Below are 25,365 nucleotides of genomic sequence, written 5' to 3' on the forward strand. Positions count from 1 at the left end.
TGAAACACCTAGTTCTCACAATTCATTCTCTGTTTTCCCTAATTTATATTGCATTTTCCTCAGACTTCGATAATTTCCCAGAAACATCCCCTTCGTCCGCTAAGAAAACAGCCAAGGAAAGCCGATCAGAAGGCTAGCAGCCTTTTTAGAGATGGTCAGCTGTAGACAGCGAAGCCATAGACAGGGGTCCCAGTGTTAAGTGTCAAAAGTTTCTCACCTTTTAATAATGCTTCCTGGGCTGATGGCCAAGCTATGACCTCAAGAGGAAGTCACCTTTAATTACCCTTGAAGAAAGCCCTGGTGGTACCTAGGATGAAAAACATCCATACTGAATGATTCTTCGCTGTTTTGCAAAATGCTGTGTTACTGTTGTGATATTAAAGTTCTACAGTGAATACCCTAGGTGTTGTTTTGTGCATACTCTTCTATTTGAAAAAAAATTAGTCAAGTGTAACTAGAGGGTTTTACTATAATCGTATAACAGACATTAGTACATAATGATCAGCAATAAAACATTCTGATAAATTATATGTACAAATCAGTGTCTAGGGAAGCAATTAGGGGGGTTGTGAGCTGGTCTGTTTTTCGAAGTGCCTCAGCAAAATGGATCCATTGGGCATTATTGAAAGGAAGTTTATGATTAGCTGCTCATGAGCCCCACCCAGTCAGGTTTCCCCCGTCTATTTTTAACATCTTCTCTACATTAAAATCAGAGAAAAAATTATTTTGGGTCTAGTGTTCACATGTGTTTCTTGAAAAGGAAAAACTTTTTAAAAGTTAGTGCATTGGTTCTGTTTTGTAAACAGCAATATGCCAAATGTATCAAGATCACAGGGTATGCAGTCATTTTAAGGTACACACACACACACACACACACACACGCACAGGCACACAAATAGACGTATGTAAATCAAGACTCTTGTTTCCTACAGGGGAGCTTTAAATCATGTAGTAGGTTTTACTCTTCGGTTCCTACATGTTCATAGCTTCTGCCTTTGGTTGTCTTATACCTCTGACTGATATGAATGGCATTTCTGTGTACTAATGATATTGTAAGACCTTGAAAGAGCGCAGCCTGATAACCAGAATCTGTGTTTAGGCAGAATGAAATAATAAGAGGTAAGTCAACGGTGGTAAGTATTACCACAACATGAAGCATTTGAATGAAAAGTACCTCAGAAGAAATAGCAAGTCTGTGGGGCTTGACTTTACCCCAGATGCCAAATGTGACCAGAGGCCAGGGGACTAGCTAATCTTCCCAACTGAGGGTATTGTAGGACATAAGTCAGCATGAAACAATGTTTCATGACTAAAATGATTATTAAAATGATCATCGGGGCACCTGGGTGGCTCAGTCGTTAAGCGTCTGCCTTCGGCTCAGGTCATGATCCCAGGGTCCTGGGATCGAGCCCCACATTGGGCTCCCTGCTCCGCAGGAAGCCTGCTTCTCCCTCTCCCTCTGCCCCTGCTTGTGTTCCCTCTCTCGCTGTCTCTCTCTGTCAAATAAATAAAATCTTAAAAAGAAATTAAAATACTTCAAAAAAAAGAAAATGATCATCATTACAATGGAAGTCTAGCCATGTAAATTTATTCTTTTTTTTCCTCTAAAGCCAAGCAATTTTCTTGGCATTCATTCATTATTTTAAATGAGTAGAACAAGAATACAAGTTGTTTTTTCTTCAACTGTAACTCTTTCATTTATATAGTATTTCCTTAACACATATTCCTGATACTGTGTTTGTATTTTTCTTGTTTTTATTAATTTTTAGTACCTCTCATCATTTTTTTTTTCATTGAGTTCAAATTGATTTGACAATATTTTAATTCTGATGTGGTAAGCGCAATCATGATAAAACAAATTCGTTCACATTTACCCAGGTAGATCTGTTCCTAAAAACATATATTTGATATTATGCATTTAAGCTGACCTTTGATAGATTTATTATAATGGTAGATGTCCGTTCAATAAAATCTCATGAGCAAATCAGCCATTGTAAATTATGTATTTCCCCCTGAAAAGGAAAAGATGATAGACATTTCGTGGCAGCAGTTTTATTATTATCTTGGGTGCAATGAGGGCTATGTTAAAAGAATAGGCAACTTTCCCTTCAAATCTCCAGCAGTGTTACTAGTTCAGTGTGTCCGGTCTCCCCAGTCTGCAGTAAGATATACTTCTGTTAATTGCTCCCTTTGAGAAATTGACCTTAGCCCAACTAATGAAGAAGGATGACCTCAGTGTCATATCCAGTACACATTAAGTGCCAACTTGTGCATGTCTCTGAGAAAATGGTCCCTTCAAGGTAGAAGGAGTTTAATTGGTTTTATATAGACACAAAAGAACAAGAAACAAAAGTCCTTTTATTTATTAAAAGCTTATTCGAAACTTTGACGGAAATAAAAGAAGAGATTTTTGGTATTTAATGAATGTGTTTTAGATACACAAGTGAAATCAATTGTTTTCTTCTCATATTTAGAATATTTTCATCCTAATTGAAATAACGTCCAGGAGGAAGTACTCCAGATTTAGAGAAACACAAGCACATAGGAAAATAATGATTCTGCCCGAGCTTACCCCTGATAAAATTTCTTTGCATTTTTATCTGGAAAGGCTGACCCTTTAGACTTTCAACCAACCTAGTTTATGATCTATCTTGAATGTCTAAAGAAAAGACAAGACTGAACTAGGATGACCAGCCGCTATTTTTCCTGCTTTCTTCAGTTTTGTTTTGTTTTGTTTTAGAGTGCTGATTTTTGTTTTTGAGTGGGGTGTCACAGAAATTTATGGTACACAGTGAAAAATTCATGCTCTCCTGTATGGTTAATACCATTAATCAGGAATAGATAATCCCGGCCATGGATTACTGATGGATTTTGCTTCTCTTCTGCCTCCTGCTATCTGATGTTTGGAATTCAAGCATTTTATTGCTCATTAAAACCCACACCAGAGTGGTTGAGGCACGTGGTGAAAAGCAAATCTTTTTTTTCTCTCTCTTTCTTACCTTTTTTTTTTTTTTTGCTTGTTACCAGCTGCATTAAGAGAACTAAGGAGGTTCTGAATGTTGTGAAAAACGAGGTTCTAGAAACAGTTCTGAATTTCATATATTACTGCCTGTCCTCTATGACTATGACCGAACTAGGATTCAGACACAAGCTGGTATTCTAGTTGTCTGGTGGTACACAGTGGTATGGCTTTTATGCCAAACCCATATGGAAGTTTTTGTTTGATTTTTTAGATCTCAGATTTTTTTAAACAAGAACTTTTATATAATGGGATTGTGATCTATCACATTCCAAAAATATGATCGTATCATGTTTTCACCATACAGATTTCTGTCAATCTGCAAATGTGTGTTGAGCACCTCTGTGAGCAAGGCATCATCAACAGAAAGAGATATATACATGACATAAGCAAAGAGACAGACTCCTTTCCTATGCATTGCATTGTCAAATATAGCATGAGATCCTGGCTTGCAATCTGTGCAATTACTTTCCTTTACCTCACATAACAGAAGGGCACAGCTTTTAATATGATGAGCATTGAATGAGGTGCCATCGGTGGCATGTGGTAGGAACGCTTGTATTTTGAACTGTACAATATGTCCTAGCTCCTCTCTGGTAACACGCTGATTATAAGGGAAATATACATTGTAGGCTCCCCAAGGAATATTTAGCTCTTCATTAATATTTCTCATCCATATTACCCCACCTACTGCAGCAGTATATATATGCATCAAGGTAAGAGAGCTCAGAAAAGCTATTCTTACCCATATGGTGACTCTTTTCATATTCCTGTTCACAGAAATGATAGCAGACCGGTATATCGTCGTCAGTAAACTTACACACCAAGGCAAAAATCATCAACATTGGTCTATGACTCTTGAAAGGTGCACAGGCTAGCTTCAAAAGATGTGTGTGACAAGCACTACGTTTTAAAAATGTACTGTTTTATTTTTATTCACAGTGTAGGAGGGAGTAGACAGCTGGTAGGGGGAGGACGCCCACTGGTTTTCTCCAGTGAGTGGTGTGTGATTGTGAGGAGAGGCTGGGTGTAAGTTTCACGCAATCAAACCTTCAAATGGAGAAATGAAGGCCTCTTTGGTACCAGCTGGCTGCCTACTTACAACTATTTTGCTAAATAAACAAACAAACCTCTTAAGTTCTTCATTTGTATTCCTATCACCTTTGCTACTAGACACTAAAAGCTAGGCACTGTCCCCACCCCCAACGCTATCTTGGAAAATGTTGGTTCTTTAAGAAATACTGAAATACTACTCTGGGAACATAAGACTACAAAATGACTTTTTTTTTTTTTTTTCCCAAGGCCTGGATTTATTTTTGGGTTGTTGCATTGGAAATAATACAGATAATTTAGATGAGGGAGTTAGACTAGTATCTTTTCTAAGATTCTAGGAATCTCTCCCCAACTGGTAGATCATAACCATGTCTGTGAATTTTAGCAGTCATCTAGGGGAGCAGTTTAAAATAGTTCGTTGAGGATAAAGCTATTTAATATATAGACCAATTCCTGCAACTGCAGCTCTCCAAAAGCATCCGGATTCCCTACTTCTGACACTACACAAACCGTGGGCTTGTCTTCCATTTCCCCAGAAATGTCTGCAGCCAGACACCAAGTACACTAAAAGGTAGACGAGGCCCTATCTGTCTATGTGTAAATATATAGACACGGTTTTACCAAGCACACATCACTTTTGGAGGGCCACACCTGCTGGGAACATGAAAAAGCTATGGAATTCAGAATGATAACATTGCTTTCACATTCTTTTTGATTTCAGCTCTGTTTAACCTCATCCCTGTGGGTCTTCGAGTGGTGGCTATCCAAGGAGTTCAAACCAAGCTGTATTTGGCAATGAACAGCGAGGGATACCTGTACACCTCGGTAAGCCTTGACTACTCTAGGTTTCATCGGATGTGAAATAAAATATGTTGCATATGTGTTATCATTGCAGATTTCTGTGATGAGGAAGAATGTTCTTGATGGAAATAACTCATTCGAAAGGACAAATTAACCTCCAGGGAAAGTTATATCTATTGCTAGTTAATCATTTGAAGCTAACGTTTTTGGTATAAAATCAAAGATCCACTAAACTTTTTTGCATATGATGACACTTGGGTTATTATTTTATGTAGCATATCATATAATGCTCTGTCCTGCGTGGCAGCTGTGGGAAGCAAAGCCATTTCTATAACTCAGCTCAACACACATTGATCCATGTTTCCTCCTAAAGAAATTAAGGAGACCTCTTCCTCAAATTAACTCTAGGACATGAGTTCTGGAAGTGTGTCTATTTGTTATCTTCAGTTCAATTAGGTCACGTTTGCTGTCTCTACCCTTTTTCCATCAGGCACATTTCAACCTCTCCATATGTGCAAATTCCTGCTTTTCCCAAGAAATACGTAAACAGTGTGGACAACAATTCAGTTAGGAACATGAGGCCAAATTAAGCTTTTAAAAAATGTTTAACATTTAAATACAGGCAGAAGCGGTACAGTTATCAGGGTGAGGATTTCATTCTTACAGGAGACCACTTAATCTATAAATACTCCATAATCTTCACTTCGAATTTCACATATTTTCAGAAGAGGCTAGGATGTTTAAAGTGGAGAGAACTGCTTGTCAAACTTCCCACCAGACAGCCTTCAAGGAGGCTGTTACCATGGCTGGAGAAATCTATTCCTCAAACTACCAGAGTGGTGAACCTGTAAATACTTGTGCTCTCGCCTGTTCCCTGAATTTATTGCAAAGCCAGGTGTGTAGAAAGACTGTTGGCAGACGTGGTGGAAACCATGTCATAGCCCCGGTTTTCAGAGGCCAGGCTGGGAAAGAGGTGAGAGAAGACTAAGACCACAAAGGGCCCATTCATTTGGCAAACCGGGTAGTCTGTTTCATGTTACCATAGAAGATTAATCACCAGCATAATCCTCCAACCCTGGTCACTCTCCGCTTCTTATCAGGCTATGGCAACGGTCTTGCTGAATAAATGCGGGGGCTTTATTATTTTTACAAATGAAAAATTTGGATTTATCGCTATATTCGTGGTATCTGTCACTTATTAATACATTGCCATTATTATAAAGGGTAGAAAAGGGGATTTGTTTTTCAGATTTGTGTTAAGGTTAGAGAATGTAATAATGCAGGATTTTAATTAACCTCATTTAGATCCACAGACTACCTCAACAGGGCCAGATACAAAGGTAGGTGTTTAATGAAATAAATGCTTGTTTTCTGTAACTACTGTGCAGGCATGGGAAAGAAATGGAATATACAAAGCGTACGTTTGGGAAGGTAAATACCAGATGGCATAGAAACTAATTATTAGGAAATAATTACTGGTCAAGAATCCAGAAGGTTGAATTTTTTTAAATCTTGCAATAATAATTTTAATTTTGGAAATAACATTTAAGTTAGAAGAAGGAAAAAGTCTTGTAAGTTAGGTTATATGTCAGGTGCCCCCACTCAAGAAAATTAAGGCATTTGGTATTACATTTAAGGAACTGATGTCAAAAATTCATAGCCTACCATTCAAATTGACCAGTCTTTTAGCAAACAGGTAAATGCCAACATGAGCTCATTTCTTAGGAAGACTTCCCAGGAGGAATCAGCATTATAGATTGATGGGTTTCCTTTCCATGATGGGCAAGCTGATAGCAAAATGTGGGACACTTTGTACGCATTTCCCATTAAGGAAAAGGAACCTTAAGTAAGCATTTCCTATTAAGGAAAAGAAACTGTTTTCATTAAGGAGGAAAGATGTCTGATTGATAACCCTGGAGTTCATATAGGGAAAAATATCCAGTTAGCGTGCTCCAGGAAAGAATCTGAATCTTCTCCAGGATACATTTTCCACTTCTTATTACTCCTCCTAGGTCATGGTTTGGAGTCCCTTCACCATGTTGATCACCCATTTCATTATCATTTAAAGTATGGTGCCCAGACTCTATTAGGATAGAATCTGTCTTTGTGACTTTGACATCTTGTGTTGTTGCGACCAAAAAGCTACAGGAAATATTATGCCTTATCAAAAGAGAGAGGATCACTCTTCCCTTACATGAAACCATGGCCCTTCTACCGCTGAAACATTGTTGGGTTTGGACAATGACCTAAGGAGGAAGCAAAAATAAGGAAGTGGGGGCTACTGATGCGGGCAAGTAAAAAAAAAATCTATTAGGAAGTTATTGACAATAATCTTGGTGGGGAATGACTAAGGTCTGCCTTAAAGCACTGGCTAAAAGGACACATATTCGTGCGCTGTTTTAGAGGTAGAATCATCAGGATTTGATGGCCAACTGGATTTGGAGGGAAAGCAGGACCCCCATGGGTGGTCAAACATGTATGCTTGCCATTCACTGCACAGATGGACGTGAAGTAGCTTCAGGTAGAGACACTTTTTAAAATTTCCATAATGGCGCGTTATGAGGGGCCCTGGGGGAGAGGGAGAATCTTAGCTTTGGCAATTGGTTTGATGGTGAAGTTATTAACCAAGATGGAGAATAAAGGAAAAAGCAGACCTGGGAAAGAAGATACCCGAGGGGAGCTTGCTATAGATACTTGAAAATATGAACATGGAGTTGGAGAAAGATGTGAGCTAGAGATAAAATGTAGGAGTTATTGCATGTAGGTGGTGGCTGATGCCATGAGAATAGTTGAGAGAATATGTAGCACAAGAAGAAAAGAGAGTTTGTCAAATAATAGTAGGGAATACCATCATGTAAGTGGCCAGCAGCAGAAAAGAACTAATTGTGGCAGATTATCATGGTATTACAAAAGCTAAGAGGGGAGAGAGTTTTCAGAAGAGTCAGCAATGTCAAATGCTTCAGAGAAAATAAGTAAAACAAGAACTAGGAATATATCATAGGCAGGTCTTCAGTGGTCTTGACAAGAGCACTTTCAGTGGAGTAATGGAGACAGAAACCAGACTGTAGTGGGTGACTTGAGGAGTGAATGGGAAGGGAGAAGTAGAGGCAGTTTAGGTACAGCATTTCTAACAGGAGAGACATGAGTATTTAGAGGAGGATGCAGGATTGAGGGAGGAATGCTTTCGGGGTTCTTTCGTTAAGACACTTGAATCTACTTGTTAGGTGAAGGGAAAGGGCCAATAGAGGGGAAGGAATTAAAGACATAGGAAATGGGATCCTGTAGGGAGTGGGGTCCTGAAGGAGTTGAGGAGACTGATGGAATTGAGTGTAAGTGAAAGGATTAGATTCACCTGGATAGGAGGGAGGCTGATTCTGCAATAGGAGCCAAAGAGATGAGGACAGATGCGGACATAGGTGTACGAAGCCTGCAGGTGATGGAGAAGAAAGTTGGGGGGTTTCCAGCCCAATGACCTGCATATTCCCAGTGAAGTAGCATGAGAGGTCACCTGCTGAAAATCAGAGGCCTAGGGGTGGCACGAGTGAAGATTTGAAACAGCTGTTTTGGGAAAGGGGCGTGGAAACAGTCTAATGACCAGGGCTGTGTAAACCACAGCACATGGACCCAATCCATCCTATAACCTGTTTTTGTAAGTAAAGTTTACACGCACCCATTCATTTACTTACGGTCTCTGGCTGCTTTTGTGCCTACAACAGCAGAGTTGAGTAGTTGCAACAGAGCCCTTAGGGCCCACAAAGTCAAAATTATTTACTATCTTACCCTTTAGCAAAAAAAAGTTGGCTGACTCCTAGTCAGACAGCGGTTCTCAAACTTAGCTACCTATTAGAATCACCTGAGGACCTTTAAAAAAATTCCAGTCTCTGTGCTACACTCAAACCAATTATATCAAAATATCTAAAGCGGGGTGGGGGGTCTGTGCATGAATATTTTCTAAAACTCCCCAGCTGATGCTAATGGGTAGCCTGGGTTGAAAACCACTGATCTCGGGCCAAGAAAAATGATTGCTGAATAGCACTGAGAACCACCCCCGCTCCCCCCCGCTGCCATGAAGTCAGAAACCATGAATTCATATGCACTTTGTCCTTTATCTGAAATTTCTGATGCTGATATTTTTTCTGCTCTTGCAAACAAATTGACTTTACATTTCTAAAGGACTATTTCTTGCGATGAAGGAAAATGCTGATCCTTGGAAAAGCTCTTATTTCCTTGTATTTCTTTGTATACTTTTGCACTTCTGCTTGTACATCCCTCCATTTCTTTGAAATTCAGTTTTACGTTTTTTACCATTTCTTCCCCCCTTTTGTCCATTACATAAAGAAACAGTACCTCCGTGTTGTTATTGCTACAGAGATAGTAATTTATTTTCCATGATTAATCTCAGAATTCCCGCACTGCATCCTCCCCCCTCCTTTTTTTCTTGTTGCCACGGGGGACAGACTTGATGTAGGCTCAAGTGGCAGTGAGAAACCATCTGTGGCACAGAGAATCATAATTAGCCATTATTTCATAACATATTTACTTTTGTCGATGATAGAACTAAGGCTTTCTGGAACTGTAAGGAAATTATTATTCATTGTGCATAGAGAACTTTGTTCATACCTTTGGTTTTTCTTTACCACTAATGAGTTATACACAAGCTTTTGAGAGTTCCTCAAAACTTCATAGTATAAATATTTAATAGCATAAAGCTGTTTATAATACATATTTCAGAACCAGTTGAAATGAATAAACATTAACTACAGAAAAGCAAGGGTCTTAAATGTGAAAATATTAATAACATCCTAGTATCTGTTTTAATAGAGGAGTAATACCAGATGCTAGAAACAGGATAATAAACTCAAAGCTAAACCAAAAGCATTTTGTTTTGATTTTGGAATGTTCCAGAACTCAGTAGCAGCCTTTTTACCTGCCTAATTACTTAACCTCTCATCAACACTACTTTTCCATTTCCAGAGCACACGGTGTTGCTTGAGTTGTCTGTCGGGGCTGGGGGCACTAACATGGAGACAAGTAGAAATCCTTTGACAAGTAAACCTTTTCCATTCCTGTATTTCTAGAGAGGGCTTACAGGAGTGATTTTACTGCCTTGTTTTATGGTCCTGGGACGACTACAGCAAATTAGATGCAAGATCAGAAAGCAGGTCTCTCTGAGAGTCAGCTTGATGCCATGGGAATGAGGCAGCGTGTGTCCCTGAGCCCAGGGGCCCAGGCAGACTTGGAATCTGAACTGTGGGGACCGATTCTGACTTCTCTACGGGATTATTTCCACATACCTTAAATTTACCAAGTTTCTTCTCCCCATCACTGATGCTAATTTTGATGATCCAATCACGATGTTGTCTGATTTTCCACTGTATAGTTCTTGCTTTTTTTTTTTCTTTTGCAACTAGTAAACAATCCATTGGGAAATGCTTTGAGTAAATATTGTGCTCCTAAAAGCCCAGTTTTTAACATTGTATTTTTAAGGTCCCAAACCTCTTTAGAAAAATAAGATAATCATCAAAAATTTGAGAAATGACCATTGATTCTTAGGTATGCCATATAAGTTTACCAATAGTTAAACTGAGGTAGAGAAAAATGAACATGTTTTTCACAAAGCGAGGAAGCATCATGAAAAGTAAGATCCAGCAGCAAAGGATTTTCTGGGTTTAGCATTCTAGTCACTGGCCTTAAATACCATTATTTAATGGAAGGTTAGTTTATATTGTTTGGGTGAATTAAAATCAGTTCTGATAAATGTTTTAACTTCAGACTATGGGTGGGGCATTGGTTTATGTTAAAAGGCCTCAGGTGCTCAGTACATTTTAGCTGTCAACTGCGAGCATACTCTTGTGCAGATTTGTTTTCTTTCCCAGATTTCAGCAAGTGACGATTTAAGATCTAATTTTCAGTGATATGACTTAACAGCTCTAGCCCATATTCTAATATAGGAAGGTTGTTAAAGTTTAGATGAACCCCTCGATCAATTCAGTGTGATGAATGTCCTCCTAGCAAACGTTCGTAATGCGTAAAATGTTCGAGTACTGTTCAATCTATATATCAGCAAGTTCATATAATTTAACTTCTAGGGTTATTGTCATAGAGGCATATAAATTTAATTAGAATTAAACGGAGGGCACTGGTTTAAACATTATAACTGTTTAGGCAAGTGGGATTGACCCAATTATAAAAGGAAATAGATTTAAAATAAACACAAATGCTATTAATATCCAATATAGGAGAACATGATCATTATCAAATCAAAATTGATTTCTTGGATGGATTTTGCATAGAGCCAGTAGCCATCATATATAACACCCCTACAAAACTAGTAGACACAGATTCTAACATCTACTTAAAACCTTAGCTTCTTTGTATACTTCAGTTAATTCACAAAGTGTTGAATTTGATTTGTTTAATATAAAGTTAGAAAAGGGATTGACTATGAAAACTTAGGTTCCCAATTTTGGTGCCCACATCTAACAGACTATTTTGTTTTCAGTGGCCATGGAATTAAACATTTTTGATGGGCATTTTTGTTTCGGACTAAGGAGATTGTAAGGGTAATTAAATGCGTACACATATACTTCTGAGTGACATCACTAAAAATGGAATATGAAGAAAATGAAATTATCTTAAAGAAAAGCAGAGAAAACGAGCACATTTTGTCAGTCAGTGAATGGCTCTGCTAGCTCAAGGAGTTAAATGTTACGTTTTAAAGAGGCTTTCAGTTACCGTGTTGGTGCTGTTGAGGGTAGAGGTCATTATATTTACTGTATTGAAAAATAGACCGTATATAGCTGTATTCATCTTCGATATTCCTTCAGAATACCAGTGAATCAGCATAATTTTCGAACCCAAAATACATTTCCCAAGTCACAGATTATTTCTCATGTTTAGTTCTCTTTGCATTTCATGGAAGTTTCATTCAAATGTGAACGAAAATCTAGCTTGGCAGTATTTGAATATGAAATTAGATAAATCTGGTTGTTTGTACCTTCACAGTCAAGGGCCTTCTCTTTATGGTCTCCATAAAAACATAGCCCCGACTGGTAAATTATTCAGAGTGAAGGTATAGTTTCTTAGGTGGAAGAATGACTGAGGATGGTACTTTCTCAGTAATCAAGGAGACAATTGTAGTTGTAGCTAAATAGAGCGAGATTGGCTCCATATTCTGTTTTTGAGGCCAAGTTGAAAAAATAATCCAAATGAGAGGTCATGGGGCACATATTTAAAAGAATGTCTCACGGCTTTAACTCAGAAGCGAAATTCATATTTGTAAGAAAAAAGCCAGCCTCTTGGAGCTAAAGAATAAAGTAATTGGCAAGAGCAAGGAAGAAGAATTTTAGCAAGTAAAGCCAGATGTAGGGGGGGTAACTCATGCGTGCGCACGTACTTATGCACACATACAACACACATACACAAAGACAAATGGAAGAAACCAGTCTTATGTTCATTACTCTGTTGCTATTATGGGACTAGTTATTTTGGAATTCCCAAAATAAATCTGTTTTAAATATATATCCTACGCTGAACATATAATACCTTTGGAGATTGCTCTAGCACCATATTCGGTAATGCTTACTAGCTTTATAGAACCGAACAAATGAGACCTTTTAGCGACATTTCGTGTAATTATCAAGTGAGTCTCATGACATGAGTCCCTCCCTTCTTATTTGTACAATTTTAATCCACAGTATGGCAAAAGCAAACAGCCAACCAAGGCCTTTTTTCTTATTATCCTTTCCATGAAAGTTGTGTTTTAAAATAGTTTACCTACCAATCCTATACTCATTAAGTAGTAACTGATCTTTCTCCACCCCCCCTTAGTCATACAACAATGTCTAGCAAAAATTTCCTTTTGTTAAACTAATGAAGATGTGTATAAAAAATAAAAACAAATCATACTATTTGTGTCAGACCTTTTGAATATGTAAAATAAGTGAAAGGCCCAATTATAACCTTTCATGGATCCTCTCGAGTGTTAACATTGCCAGATTACCTAAGAAAGTGGATTACTTGGGGGCCCCGGGGTGGCTCAGTCGCTTAAACGTCCGACTCTCGATCTCAGCTCAGGTCTTGATCTCAGGGTCGTGAGTTCAAGCCCTGTTTTGGGGCCCGTGCTGCTGGGCGTAGAGCCTACTTAAAAAAAAAAAAAAATAGTGAATTACTGATACACAAAAAAATTAAAGGCGGCAGCACTGGTTTCAGTGGTTACCCCACTTAAAGGGAATTGTGACTTCCGAACAGGGAAACTTTAAATGAAAGCATTTCTCTGATCATTATAATAGCTGTAACCAAGGTTAATAACTGGCAAGCCCCTGACTAATACATTTAATATGTTTTACCCAGGCTGAATGTGTGAATAGATAACATGTCTGTGCTAAAATTCTTACTAAGTTATTCATCAGATACTCTGATGCTAACTGCTTTTGACAGTCTGGATGTGGAACTGCGGGGAAATCCTCAGTTGATTTCTTGGATAGATTTTGCATATAGCCAGTAGCCATAATATAGAACACCCCCATCCATAAGGGCCCCAGATGTGGATAGGAATTCTGGCTCAGCATAGAACAGGTGTAGCCAGAATTAGAGGGGATGTCCATTTTTACCCAAGAAAAAAATTAGTATAGATATTTGGAAACGTCAAATGTAAATAACCGCAAGGCATTAACAACTTAGACAGCAATAATACAGAGGATGAAAAAAGCTTAACAGGGGGAGGGTATGAATCATCCCATAATACTTTCATAATTGACGATGAGACACCAGAAAGTGACAGTGATCACTTTCAGAAAAGAGATTCCAACTGGTAAAACTCCAATATATATAACAAACACTGTAACAAAAAAGCCTGTGCATAACAAATCCATTGCTCTAATCTGGCCACAAAATCAGCAAGGCTACAACAACAAAAGTGTTTTGGTTGTTTGATTAAAGAAGTCTCAAAAATATTGTGTAAAGTGTTCCCTGGTTCCTGTCCACGTCGTAATGATTCCCTGTAATACAAGTGCTCACGAAAGAGCCTCTGTGCAGGCTGTTTGCACTGAAGAAGATTGAGGTCGAGCCTCCAGAAGACCTGGGAGCTGAGAACTTCTTTACTGTATCACAATGTTAAAGGCAGAGATCTGAAAGCTCCCTCCCCCACCACACACACACCTCTGGTCTCAGAAAGCCCAGTCACACGTCTCAACTCCCAGAGAACCAGAGGCATGAGGTGGTCTAGGAGCTTTGTCAACCAATCAGTTACCAGCTATCCAGGGAACATCCCAAGGTACTAGGCTATAATCTGGCCACAAACAGTGATCACATTGCTCCATACGATGGCTGGAGTTTACAGTCAGTTGTCCTATGTTCAGAGCCCTGATTGTTAATAGTTGATCTACCACAGTAAGGATTGGCATAAACCGTTCCTCCCCAACTTCTGCAGCCTGGCAATGCTATTTTTAGTTCCAAACTCACTGTAAGAAAATGCCATATAGGGAAACAATTTGAATGTCCTTGGGGATGGGGGTGGGTTGAGGGTGCCTCTTTATGGAAATTTACCAGTTGTATTAAATAATATATATTGGATATTTGGCACCACAGTCTTCAGCAGATCACATTAAGACCATGTTTATATGTCATGGGACGGTAAAATTGAATACAATGGAAAAATGGTTTTCAATTATATCAAGAAATGATGTAAGTTGAAGTGCTTTAAAAGTCTTGTAAACATGTGACTCCACTTGCATAACACAAGTGGGTTACAGTGGAGTCAACCAACCAAAGCCTCAAGATATTTCAAAGTCCACCTCCCATGTTTGGACAATGCCACTGGGAAATCTTTCCCTCCAGTTTTCTACAATTTCATCCCGCAGTAGTAGGCGCAGCAAAGAGAAACGATGCTGACCTGTAGACCCCAATACAACTTCTTGGAGCTATAATATGCAACCTATATTAACACCTGCTCTTTTGAGGAATACAAAGTACTTATTTCTCCAGAATGGAATGATCATTTCCTATCATGATTGCTGAAGAAATGGGGTAAGGTTTTGACTCTACCATCTCCTTTTGCTCTGAGATCCCTGTTACTCATGTTACTTCTCTCAGATTAGATGGGTGGTTACATGGGTGGTTAGCGCTAGAGACATTAGGTGGATAAAAAAGCACATTTATGAAAGCTGTTTATTACATTTGCGTTCCTAATATCCCTCCCAACAAGGGAAACCACCCAGCCAACTCATTGTGTTCCTTTGTACTCCTCTATTCCCAAATAGAATAATTTGCTCAAACAAAAAGTTCCGCTCCCAGTAGGACTGTCAATAAATTAAAGCATTTGTATGCCACAAAAGTATTTGAATTTAACAATTCTTAAATTTCATGTAAAAGGCTCAGGAAACACTTTAACTGCTAGTGTCTCTGATCTAGGCACGAGACTTTATTTAAACCAATAATTAACCTTGAGAGTAGAGCTCAGCAGAACTATGATGGGTGGTTTTGCTCAGTACATTTCTTTGCTCTGGACCTTGCTCTGATTTCTGTTCACATGGAGGGCACGCAGAGCAGCATTTTATTGTACATGGTGTGGAATCTCTTTTGGTCTGACTCCTCTCCAGATTTTGAGGTGAGGCTCTTTTCCTCGCCATAGCTGATCATTTTATTCACCACACCTCACTAATAGCATCTGTCTCAAACCTCTGAAACCTTAGTGAGACTAGCAGAGTTTCGACATCAAGGGAGGTTTTTTTGTTTTGTGTTTTTCAATATCTCTAACACATTCTGGTGATGTTCATCAATTTGCATGAACCCCACTCGTGGTTCTTGCTTTCGGAGAGGTAAGGGCTCTGCCTCCGGGGGCTCACGCCTGGATGTGGACGCACAGAGACCGTTTTATAAGCTGCTGGGCGGTAGTGTTGTTTTTTGTGTTGTGTACCATCAAAAATACAAAAAAAGCAAGCGAACAGGTGAGGAATAATCATAGTAAAGAAATGCAAGGATTCCACATGTGTTTGAAACAATTCTGGATTAGATTTGATTCACACTTTTTTTGTTGTTGTTGTTGCAGTCAGGACACCTCCATCTTGGCAGTGTTAGGGAGCTAAAATGAAAATGACATGCAGTTTCTTCCCCAAGGTTATTGGTACTGTGAGTTTCTGACTAGCCTCCAAGTGCTCGGTTCTACCCTCAGGGTTCAACAGCGTGGGAGCAAGTGGCCCAGGCACGTCCGAACGCCTGCCTCCACCTTAGTGCTAAAGATATGCCATAAGATTGCAGAAATTCAGTGAATCAGCAGAGATTATGGGATGGCACATAGTTTCAAATAAGTTCACCATCATTGCCCTTTTCCCCTAGTTTGTGCTAATATTCGAACAAGGAGCTTTGCAAACAGGTTTTAAACCATTTGATTACCTCCTTAAAGGTCAGGTTTTCCTATTGTTTCATTTAGCATTTTCTGTCAGAATATTTGACAAAGGGTTTTTTATGATAAATATAGAAGCGTGTGTACAATAGTCTTTTTATGTGGTCAGTCACCCACTTGGGAGGGGGAAGGACTTGCCATTTTTGTCAGAATAATTGTGAACTGCCTTAGTTTAAAAATTGGAACCGTGGGGCACCTGGGTGGCTCAGTCATTAAGCGTCTGCCTTCAGCTCGGGTCGTGATCCCAGGGTCCTGGGATCGAGCCCCACATCGGGCTCCCTGCTCTGCGGGAAGCCTGCTTCTCCCTCTCCCTCTCCCCCTGCTTGTGTTCCCTCTCTCACTGTGTCTCTCTCTGTCAAATAAATAAATAAAATCTTTTAAAAAAAAAATTGGAACCGTAATGAGATTTGATTGCTGCTATGGTAGGTTCCTGTACTGGCTACAACTGATACTAAAAAAAAAGCATGCTGGAAGAAGATGGACAGTTAGTTGGTTTGGATTTTTACTTTGCTTTAACCACCAACACTTAATTAGGTGGTTTTTTTATTTTTTATTATTATTACACATTATGGTTACACATCCCTGAATGGTGACCTAAGTCAACCTTTGAGAGGCTTTACAAATGTACAGTCTAGCCTTTTTCTATGTATAACTAACTAACCCTTAAGTATAGGTGTCATTTGCATAATTTGTTGGAATCACTCCTCTAATGGTATAATTTTCTTAGCTGACATTACATAGACTTCATCAAGTCCAAAATTCAATAACCCAAGAAATTCTACCAAGATATCAGTGTCATGTGTATAGAGGTAAAAGCATATTAAGCTCTATGTGAAGTGTGTCATAAGAGTATGAGATACTAACCCACTGACATACTGAATCAATAGCATTTATTAGTAGTCAAATCCTACTTTTTATATGGCTCCTCACTCCTCAACCTGAGAGATCTCAAACCTCACATGGTGTGTAAGAATCAGGGGAAATGAAAATAGGGCCCACTGTGAAAAAACCTGGCGAATATCTTCAGCAAGTTGCTCATTTCTGGCACATTAGTTAATTACTTCACAAATTGTTCATCATGTTCCCATTGCACTTTTATAAGCACAATAGCACTTCCTTTTTCTAAGTGTTACCAACATTTAATTTCTTAATGAATCAATGACTATTTCATAGGTTATAAATTAGCATATGGATTCACCCAACCCAGTGGCTACACTACATTTTCAAACATTTGTTGGAGCATGAGGGAAAAATCGAACCCAACTAGTAAGACTTTTATTAAGTGATATATTTTCTCTTAGAGGTTAAGATTAAACTTTGTTCTTAAAAGTTAGCAGCAAGACATTAAAAAAACAATATTCTTTTTCATGGGGAGTTTAAGTATTACAGTAATAGAAAAAATTTATCTTTTTTATTCGATTTTATTAAACCTCTCTTTGCTCTTACTGTTGCCACCCAACCTATTACCATTTCATCACGAACCAGTGTTTTCTTCAATATACTGAGGAAATTGATCTCTCAGGAAGCCACATGCAGAGCTGCTATACCAGAATCCATGATGGGCCCAAAGTTCATGGGGGACCCCCCCCCCCGTGATATAAATATATTCTCTCTCTATAGGAAGATCCCATTTGAGAGGGTTTAGTTTGTGTCATGTCAGATAAATTTTGCTATAAAAAGAATTTCCGTTCTAAGTTTTCCCTGTCTCTAGGACTATAAGAATTTTATTGAGACAACCCAGTGTAATCATAATATTAAAATAATAATATTAAGTATGGTGATGTATTCATTTGGAGCCCTGCTGCCTTGCATCACAGTATGTGTAATTGACAAGTGGTCAAGAAAAACTACTGAATTTGGATTACTATTTTGTACTGCTGAATTAAATACAAAGTCAAATAGGTATATTTTGTAACAACAAATAAACGAAAAAACAGTAGCCTGAAATTCATCATCCTAATTTTTTTTTTAATCACTATGGCCCAAGTTACACTGATAGGGTTCTTTGTCTTTCTAGAAGTTGTCGGTATGTATGTAATCTTTATATATTAGGCATTGCTGCCCAGGAAATATTAAGTGGCTTTCCTGCAAGATACATGAACTTTTCTTTAGCTGTTTCATAAGTCTCAGTCTTCCACAGAATTCTAGAATCCCTGCCTCTGGTATGATCTTGTGGCAGATTCATAGAGTTTCCAGAGTTTTTCTTGCTGTGATGTCGACAGTCATTCCCAAGGCAATTATGTACCATAAGTGGTCATCCCACGTTATTCAAGGGAAAATTGTTCCTGTAGACAGTTTTGTTGTATTTCCTTGTGGGTGCTAAAAGAAGCTTTCTGACCAACTGAGTTTCAATTCCTGCTTTTAGTTGAAATTTTCTTTTATAAGAATACCTAGTAGTTCATTTTTCCCTTCAGGTGTGACATTCAGATGTCAAATGGGAGGATTTTTTTGTGTGGTTTTGCTTTATTGTTTTGTCTGCAGTCATTTTCCTCTCTCCTGAATTGCCCCTGGAACGACTCACTGCCTCCACATTTTTATTTAGCACAAGCCCCTCGATAGAAGCTAGATTACACATCCTTTAAAGCCATACTCGGTTTGGGCTTCATTGAGTTAATTGTAAATAGAGAGAGTTAAGAAGTATCTGATAACATCAGACTGTTTCCTGGTAATGTTACAGCCTTATAAAAGCCCATGCAAGTGTCCCAGACCCCTCACTTTGTGTGCGCAGAGTACAAGTGTAATATTTTCACGTACCTCTTGTATTGGCCAGATGTTTCTTGTGTGCAAATCTGGTGCCCCCCAATGATATTTTAAGCTATTTGTGGCTAAGAATAGTGCCCTCTCCTTCTTTTATGTTTCCTACAATACCAAATTAATTACTGAAGACCCAGTAGACCCTCTACAATTAATATTTAGTAGCTAGATAGACGAAAGTTTTACTGTGTAAGAGGCCAAAGATGGAGAGTAAATAAATGATTTCTCTCTTTCACGTAATAAGAGAGGAATGAATCAAGAATGGTGCAGTTTAGTAAAGAACCATCTAGAGATCCAGTTTACACGTGTGTTTCCATGCGTGCGCAAGTGCCCATGTCTCTCCCTCTTCCCCTTGGAGGCGTATGTGTATATCAGGTCTCTGTCACCATTCCAAAATAGTGGTGAATAAAATGCTATTTGATTAATCATGTGTTTTTTTTATATACATAAGAAACAGTGGTTGACAGGTAGTAATATCGTGGCTACACTGGGCATCACAATAGGGGTGCGCTGAACCAGAAATCTAGGAATGCAGCTTCGAAGTCATGCTCAAATGAATGTACGGATTTGGGCAGCCCCTTTCCTTTGTCAGGATCTCAGTTACCTCAAATATTAAATGAGGGTATTAAATTTGATTCCCATGGTCCGTAGAATCTCTTTTGCAAGTAATAAATACCTCAGCTTTGGATCCATCATTAAATTTTTTTTTAAAGATTTTATTTATTTGACAGAGAGAGAGACAGCCAGAGAGGAAACACAAGCAGGGGGAGTGGGAGAGGGAGAAGCAGGCTTCCCGCAGAGCAGGGAGCCCGATGCGGGGCTCGATCCCAGGACCATGACCTGAGTTGAAGGCAGATGCTTAACGACTGAGCCACCCAGGCACCCCCATCATTAAATTTTTAATAAAATCCACAGTAATGGGGTTGAGGAGAGGGCAGACCTAATGAGTACTCCTTAGTACTGCTGGGCCAGGGGATCATCTTTGAAATAGATGGGTTCCACCTGGGGAAGGGGGCAGTTATTTTCTATTCATGAGCAAAATAGTGGACATGCTTCTAATGACTCTTTCATGATAACATTATTTTCTTTTTCTCTGCCTTGGATTATCCAGTTTACTTTTATGAAAGTAACATTAGGATTCCACTGGGGACATAATTGGGCTTGACCAACAAAGGATGACAGTTTGTGTCTTCTAATTGCCTCCACTTAATGGCCCTGCTCTTCATCCCACTGAACTATGGAAAATGTCACATTTCCATGGTTTATGACTCAGATAATAAATGAATGTGTGAACAGCGTCAAAATACAGCAATTTGCTATATGTACAGTGAGGTATACAGCTTTTGAAAATGGTAAGGTACATAGCTAGATATTTCTAAACTGAAAAATATCTCATTGGGACTTAAAAATATGCTTTTGGAATACATTTAGTTATTGCATCCCCTTTTGAGGGCTCCTTTGCTTACTCTGTATCCGTGCCCCACTGGTAATGACCCAGGAAGCAAATCAAGTAGACTTAAAGCTCAGATGTCTCATACGATGAGAGAAAATACACGATTTCCCTTCCTCTGTTAATATCAGGTTTTCCTTTGTGCTGGTTTGTTTAGTTTCCCCCATAGCACAGTCTTCCAAACATTTGTTATTTCTCTTTTCATGCAATTTGAATTAATGTGGATAATTGTGGTAGTTAGAGGCTTTACTCTCTCGGATGGTAATTATCCACTCTGTAGTTTCATTCCAAACCCAGTGAAACAGTATTAGAAAAGTTGATGTTAATCAGAAGGGATCTCTGGGTATAACTCAGTGTGTAAGATTTAACAAATATATACTCATAGGTCACGTTTAAATTAAATTAAAACAAATTTACCCCCAGAGTTACCCTAGTTATATACTATGTTAACAGGTTTTACTAGTGTTACTACAAAATATCAGCAAGCTTCCAAAATATTGACAGCAATCTTCTGTCTTCTATGAATGTATCAAGTCATGATTCCCCAGAATTTATATTGCTTTTGCTGGCAAGAAAACATGTTAGAGATTTCTTTGGAGGAATTGTTAGCAGATAAAACATCCAAGTTTTGGTGGTCTGAAGGGAGAGGAAGGGCTAATGTACCCAATTTGACTTAGTTTTGCTTATCTATTCCTTTATGTTTAATTTCATTGAGAATCAAAAATGCTGATGTTTAGGATTTCCAAAAATTAAACCCAAGGAGTTCTGTCCTATTCTCTTATAAATGAGCCAGGAAAAGCTGTTTCATAGTACAGTCTCCTCTCATCGATCTCCAAATGGCAGTTATCTAAAAGATAACTTTTAGAGGACATCGAATCTGTCATAAAATTCCTATTTGTGCACAAGTTATTTCATTTTAGAGAAACACAGTGAGATCAATGTTCCCAGGTTCCTCCTTTGAAAATATATTTGAAGATGGAGTTGCATATGATTCTGTCAGGAACTATGAGGATTCTGAATACATTTGACTTGTAGGATAATGCTGAGGAGTTCATGGGGTAGCTTTCCAGTGTTGACGAGTTTTTTCTGTCTTAGGGAGACAGCCCACCTCAGTGGTACAGCTTTTAGGGACAGTGTAAATAGTCCTTAGGCATGGCAATGCAGGACATTTTCTCTCAAATATATTAATGGAGATGTAGCAGAAAGAATTACAGTGGTAGCCACAAACAGCCTTATTTTCCCTGTTCATAAGGTCACAGAAAATAGGGGAACGGGGACCCACCTCTGAGACCCAATATGGGCATCATAAGCATATATATCCTATACTATCGCTTGCCAGCCGTGTAGCCTTGAGCAGGTTATCTTACGTTTCTGACCTTGACGCTCCTCATCTTAAAAATCGGCTATTACATATTCCTGGGGTTCAGTAAGATTACTTAGGTGAATTGTCTGGCACATATGGGTGGCTCAATAAATGTTGCACTCCCATCACAGTGGTTGAATGAACATTGGACCAAGTTTGGGAAACATTTCTTGAAGCTCATGCAATTGTAGAGTCTAAAATTTAATTTTAACTAAGAAGTGTGGCTTATGGAAAAGCAATCAGTGTTTTAGAGTTTTTTCGTGAAACATGTTTATAAAGAAAAACATCTCTTGTGGGGTGCTTTGTTACCCTGGTTTACTTCGTTGAGTGTACTTTGTTCATTATAGGCTGAAAGGTCTTCTAAATTCAATGAACTAAGGAATATTGGTGAAAAAAAAAACACAATACTCCTATGAGTTCAGGTTATATAAGTCTGGGATCATTTCAGAGCTAAGAATTTCCCTGGCTCACCTCTCTGTCATGAAAACATAAGGTCCCCTCATAAGTGTGCACACATGGGTTGTGACAGCTCACAGTCATGGATAGCTTTCTTCTTTGTAGCTTTGTTGTGGACCCAAGTTAGGTGTGAATGGTATATGCCCTATATTAGAAAGGAGCAGAGATTGCAGGAAAGCTACTAAAAAGAAACTGACATGACCCAATCTAACAGCTTAAGTTATCCATTTCCAGGGATAATTTATTTGTAACACTACTTTATCCCCCAAGATAGCATCCCCTAGTCCACCACCATCCCTGCTATTCTCTTTTGCAGAGGTGTTCTAACAGTGCATGACTATAAAAGGCAGTACTTAATATGAAAACAGGCAGTGATATATGAAAAGCTCTCTGGGGAAGAATCAACTAAATTTGAAGGAAGAGCTGGTTTGAAATGTTAATCATATTCCCAACCTTTGAAATTCCTTATTGGCTGACTTATGGGTAGGAGTTCATAGTTTAGTGAATTCCTTACAAGGAATTCATGACAGTCTCCACAAAGATAGTCTACTGGAATTCACATAGACCATTTTCCCTTTGTAGCCTACCTTTTTTACAGATCGGGAGACTGAGGATCCAGTTAAGGCTTTCTGAATCCGGTGATATATAGTGGGGAAGAAAACGTGTATTCATGGAAATAAACCATTACTAGACGTTTAGTTGGGTTTTCCATGCGCATTAATCCCATCCATGTTTAAACATGCCTTTGAACCCAGAATGACCCCATGAACCTATCCTGTACCTAGTTCCAGCTCATCCTCTTTCCTCAGGCTGCTGGGCTGGTAGATCTCGTCAGGACCAGGAAGCTGCAGGTTCACTGGAGGATGAGTTTTTCAGCTTGGTCACCCCAGTTCATCTGTCCTAAACCATTTGACGACACATGGAAGATGTTTCTATTCATTTAAAACAAACACTTCTCGTCTATGGCAAAAGCTTTCATGAATAGTAATGATGCCTTAGCAAGTAGCATGTATTTTCCCCGTAATTTAACAGGAGCCTGAACTACTACAAAATGCAGAGATTGAGAGGGTACAACAGAAATGCCTCTTGGAGGACTCAGGCTCCATCTCTCGGCTCTCGTTCCCTATAAAGGAGGCACATACCTCAAAATATTCAAGATGGTTATTACCACATGAGAGGATCATATAATTCTTATTTTTATGCCTTTATCAGAGTTTCTAAAATTAGTTTTATTGTATTACCTTTATAAAAGATAAAAAAGCCAAACAGTGGGCTCTTTGGACAGTGTGTAATTTATCTCAATTTTCCACTCCCATTTGTCTGTAGGTGTTGATTTAATATGTGACATTGTCACTAAGATGCATAGTAGATGATCCGAATTGCCTCAGTGTGGAAAAAGGGAGTAAAATAAATACTAAAATAGACATAAAAGTCAGAATTTTCCTTTTGCAGAATTACTGTTACGTGTGGTATGCAACATAGAGTTAAAAATATAGCAGATGACCGTTATGATTTCTCAAGCTTTTCATAGCAAAATCACAAGTAGTTCAAAGTTACGGAAGATTTAGATTTCATTTCTCCTTTGCCTTGACATTTATTCAGGAAATCCTAGTTCTTGGGCTGGGTGATGAGGACTTTTTTAAAAAAAAAGTATGTATATCTAACCAACATTTCTGTTAGGAGCTATTCACACTTGAGCTGGGCTTTCACATCCTACAGAGCCTAGCTTGCTTCATTGGAATAAAAAAGGGCATGAAAGAGTATTCATAGAATTAACAAGCTCATAGCAGCAGAAGGTAGCAAGTAGCAAATTGATGGGAACGGTGGACTGATTACTTAGGAAAGTGGCCAGAGTTTGGGGTGCTCTTCAGAATCATAACCATGAGAACTCCCAAATGTTTGTTCCCCACCTTTAGTTTACCCTGTGCTAATGCGGTGGTACACACCGCTGCTCAGTTCTCCTGCTTGCACCTCCTCTGAAAGGGACGTAACGGGATCCTCTCTTGCATTTGATTATCATTCTAGCACCACTATCCATTGCCTCTTGACAGTTTTTTTAAAGATTCATTCGTTTGTTTGTTTATATTAGAGAGTGTGTGCGCGCATGTATACGTGTGAATGGGGGGAGGGGCAGAGGGGGGAATCTTAAACAGATTCCCCACTAAGCGTGGAGCCCTTCCACTGGTCTCACGACCCACGAGATCATGACCTGAGCTGAAGTCTGACACTTAACCGACTGAGCCACCCAGGCACCCCGGCCCTTGACAATTTTAACTCCTAGATCATTGCCGCACCCTCCAACCTTACTCTTGCTATAAATCTTGATGATTTCAGTTTTCATGTAGATTATTCTCAAGTGCTCTAACTTCTCAGTTCCTTGACCTTTTTCTGTAGTGATCTTGTCCATCTTATCTCAGCCGTCACTCATGGAAAACTTTAAAAGTAACCTCTAGCCCCCCCCATCTCAATTTCAAGCATCCCACTCGTTGACTATCACCTTCTACCTTTAGTAGAAGTAAAGGCTCCTTTTAGTCCCCAGCCTCTAACAATTTCTCGTTCCCACCAGGAGAACTGTGTGTTTACTCAAAAACCTTTTCACAGTTCCTCAACACCCCTTGCCCCTCACTCATCTCTTTCCCCAGCTTAGGTGACCCGATCAATCATGATAATTGCCCTTTCATACGCCACCAATTTAATGCAATTTTCTTTCTCTCCCCCCATTTCAAGTGACTGGCAACTTCCCAATCCCAGTTAAATTTACACCTGTACCAGTTCAACATCTATACTAGTGCTACTGGAGGAAAGCAATTCTGCTGACTGATTGTGCTTTACGTGCATGACCAGTGGTGGGCCATAAGTGCTGCCCAGTAAGCCTACTACACACATCAGTTGGCTGACTTTTGTTTTCTCATCTATAATGTGGGGATAATCATGGAAAACTATGTCCTAGAATTGAGAGATTCAAATATGTTATCATACATAAAGCCCCTAAAATAGTGCCTGGTACATAGTGAGTGCTTATTTCTCCTCCTCTTAACCTCCTCTCCTCTTCCTTTACCTCATTAGTA

General features: G+C 38.9%; 1 protein-coding gene across 3 annotated transcripts in view; it reads left to right on the forward strand.

The window, feature by feature from the left end:
- Positions 1-25,365, forward strand: part of FGF13 (fibroblast growth factor 13) — a 476,517-nt gene that overhangs the window by 412,663 nt on the left and 38,489 nt on the right. For all 3 annotated transcript variants that reach the window (XM_078065334.1, XM_078065336.1, XM_078065335.1), the window contains one exon: positions 4,794-4,897. In XM_078065334.1, the coding sequence (XP_077921460.1) occupies positions 4,794-4,897 (104 nt within the window). The remainder of the gene's footprint in view (positions 1-4,793; positions 4,898-25,365) is intronic.

The sequence above is a fragment of the Halichoerus grypus genome, chromosome X (assembly GCF_964656455.1).
Source record: "Halichoerus grypus chromosome X, mHalGry1.hap1.1, whole genome shotgun sequence".
Taxonomy (NCBI): Eukaryota; Metazoa; Chordata; class Mammalia; order Carnivora; family Phocidae; genus Halichoerus; species Halichoerus grypus.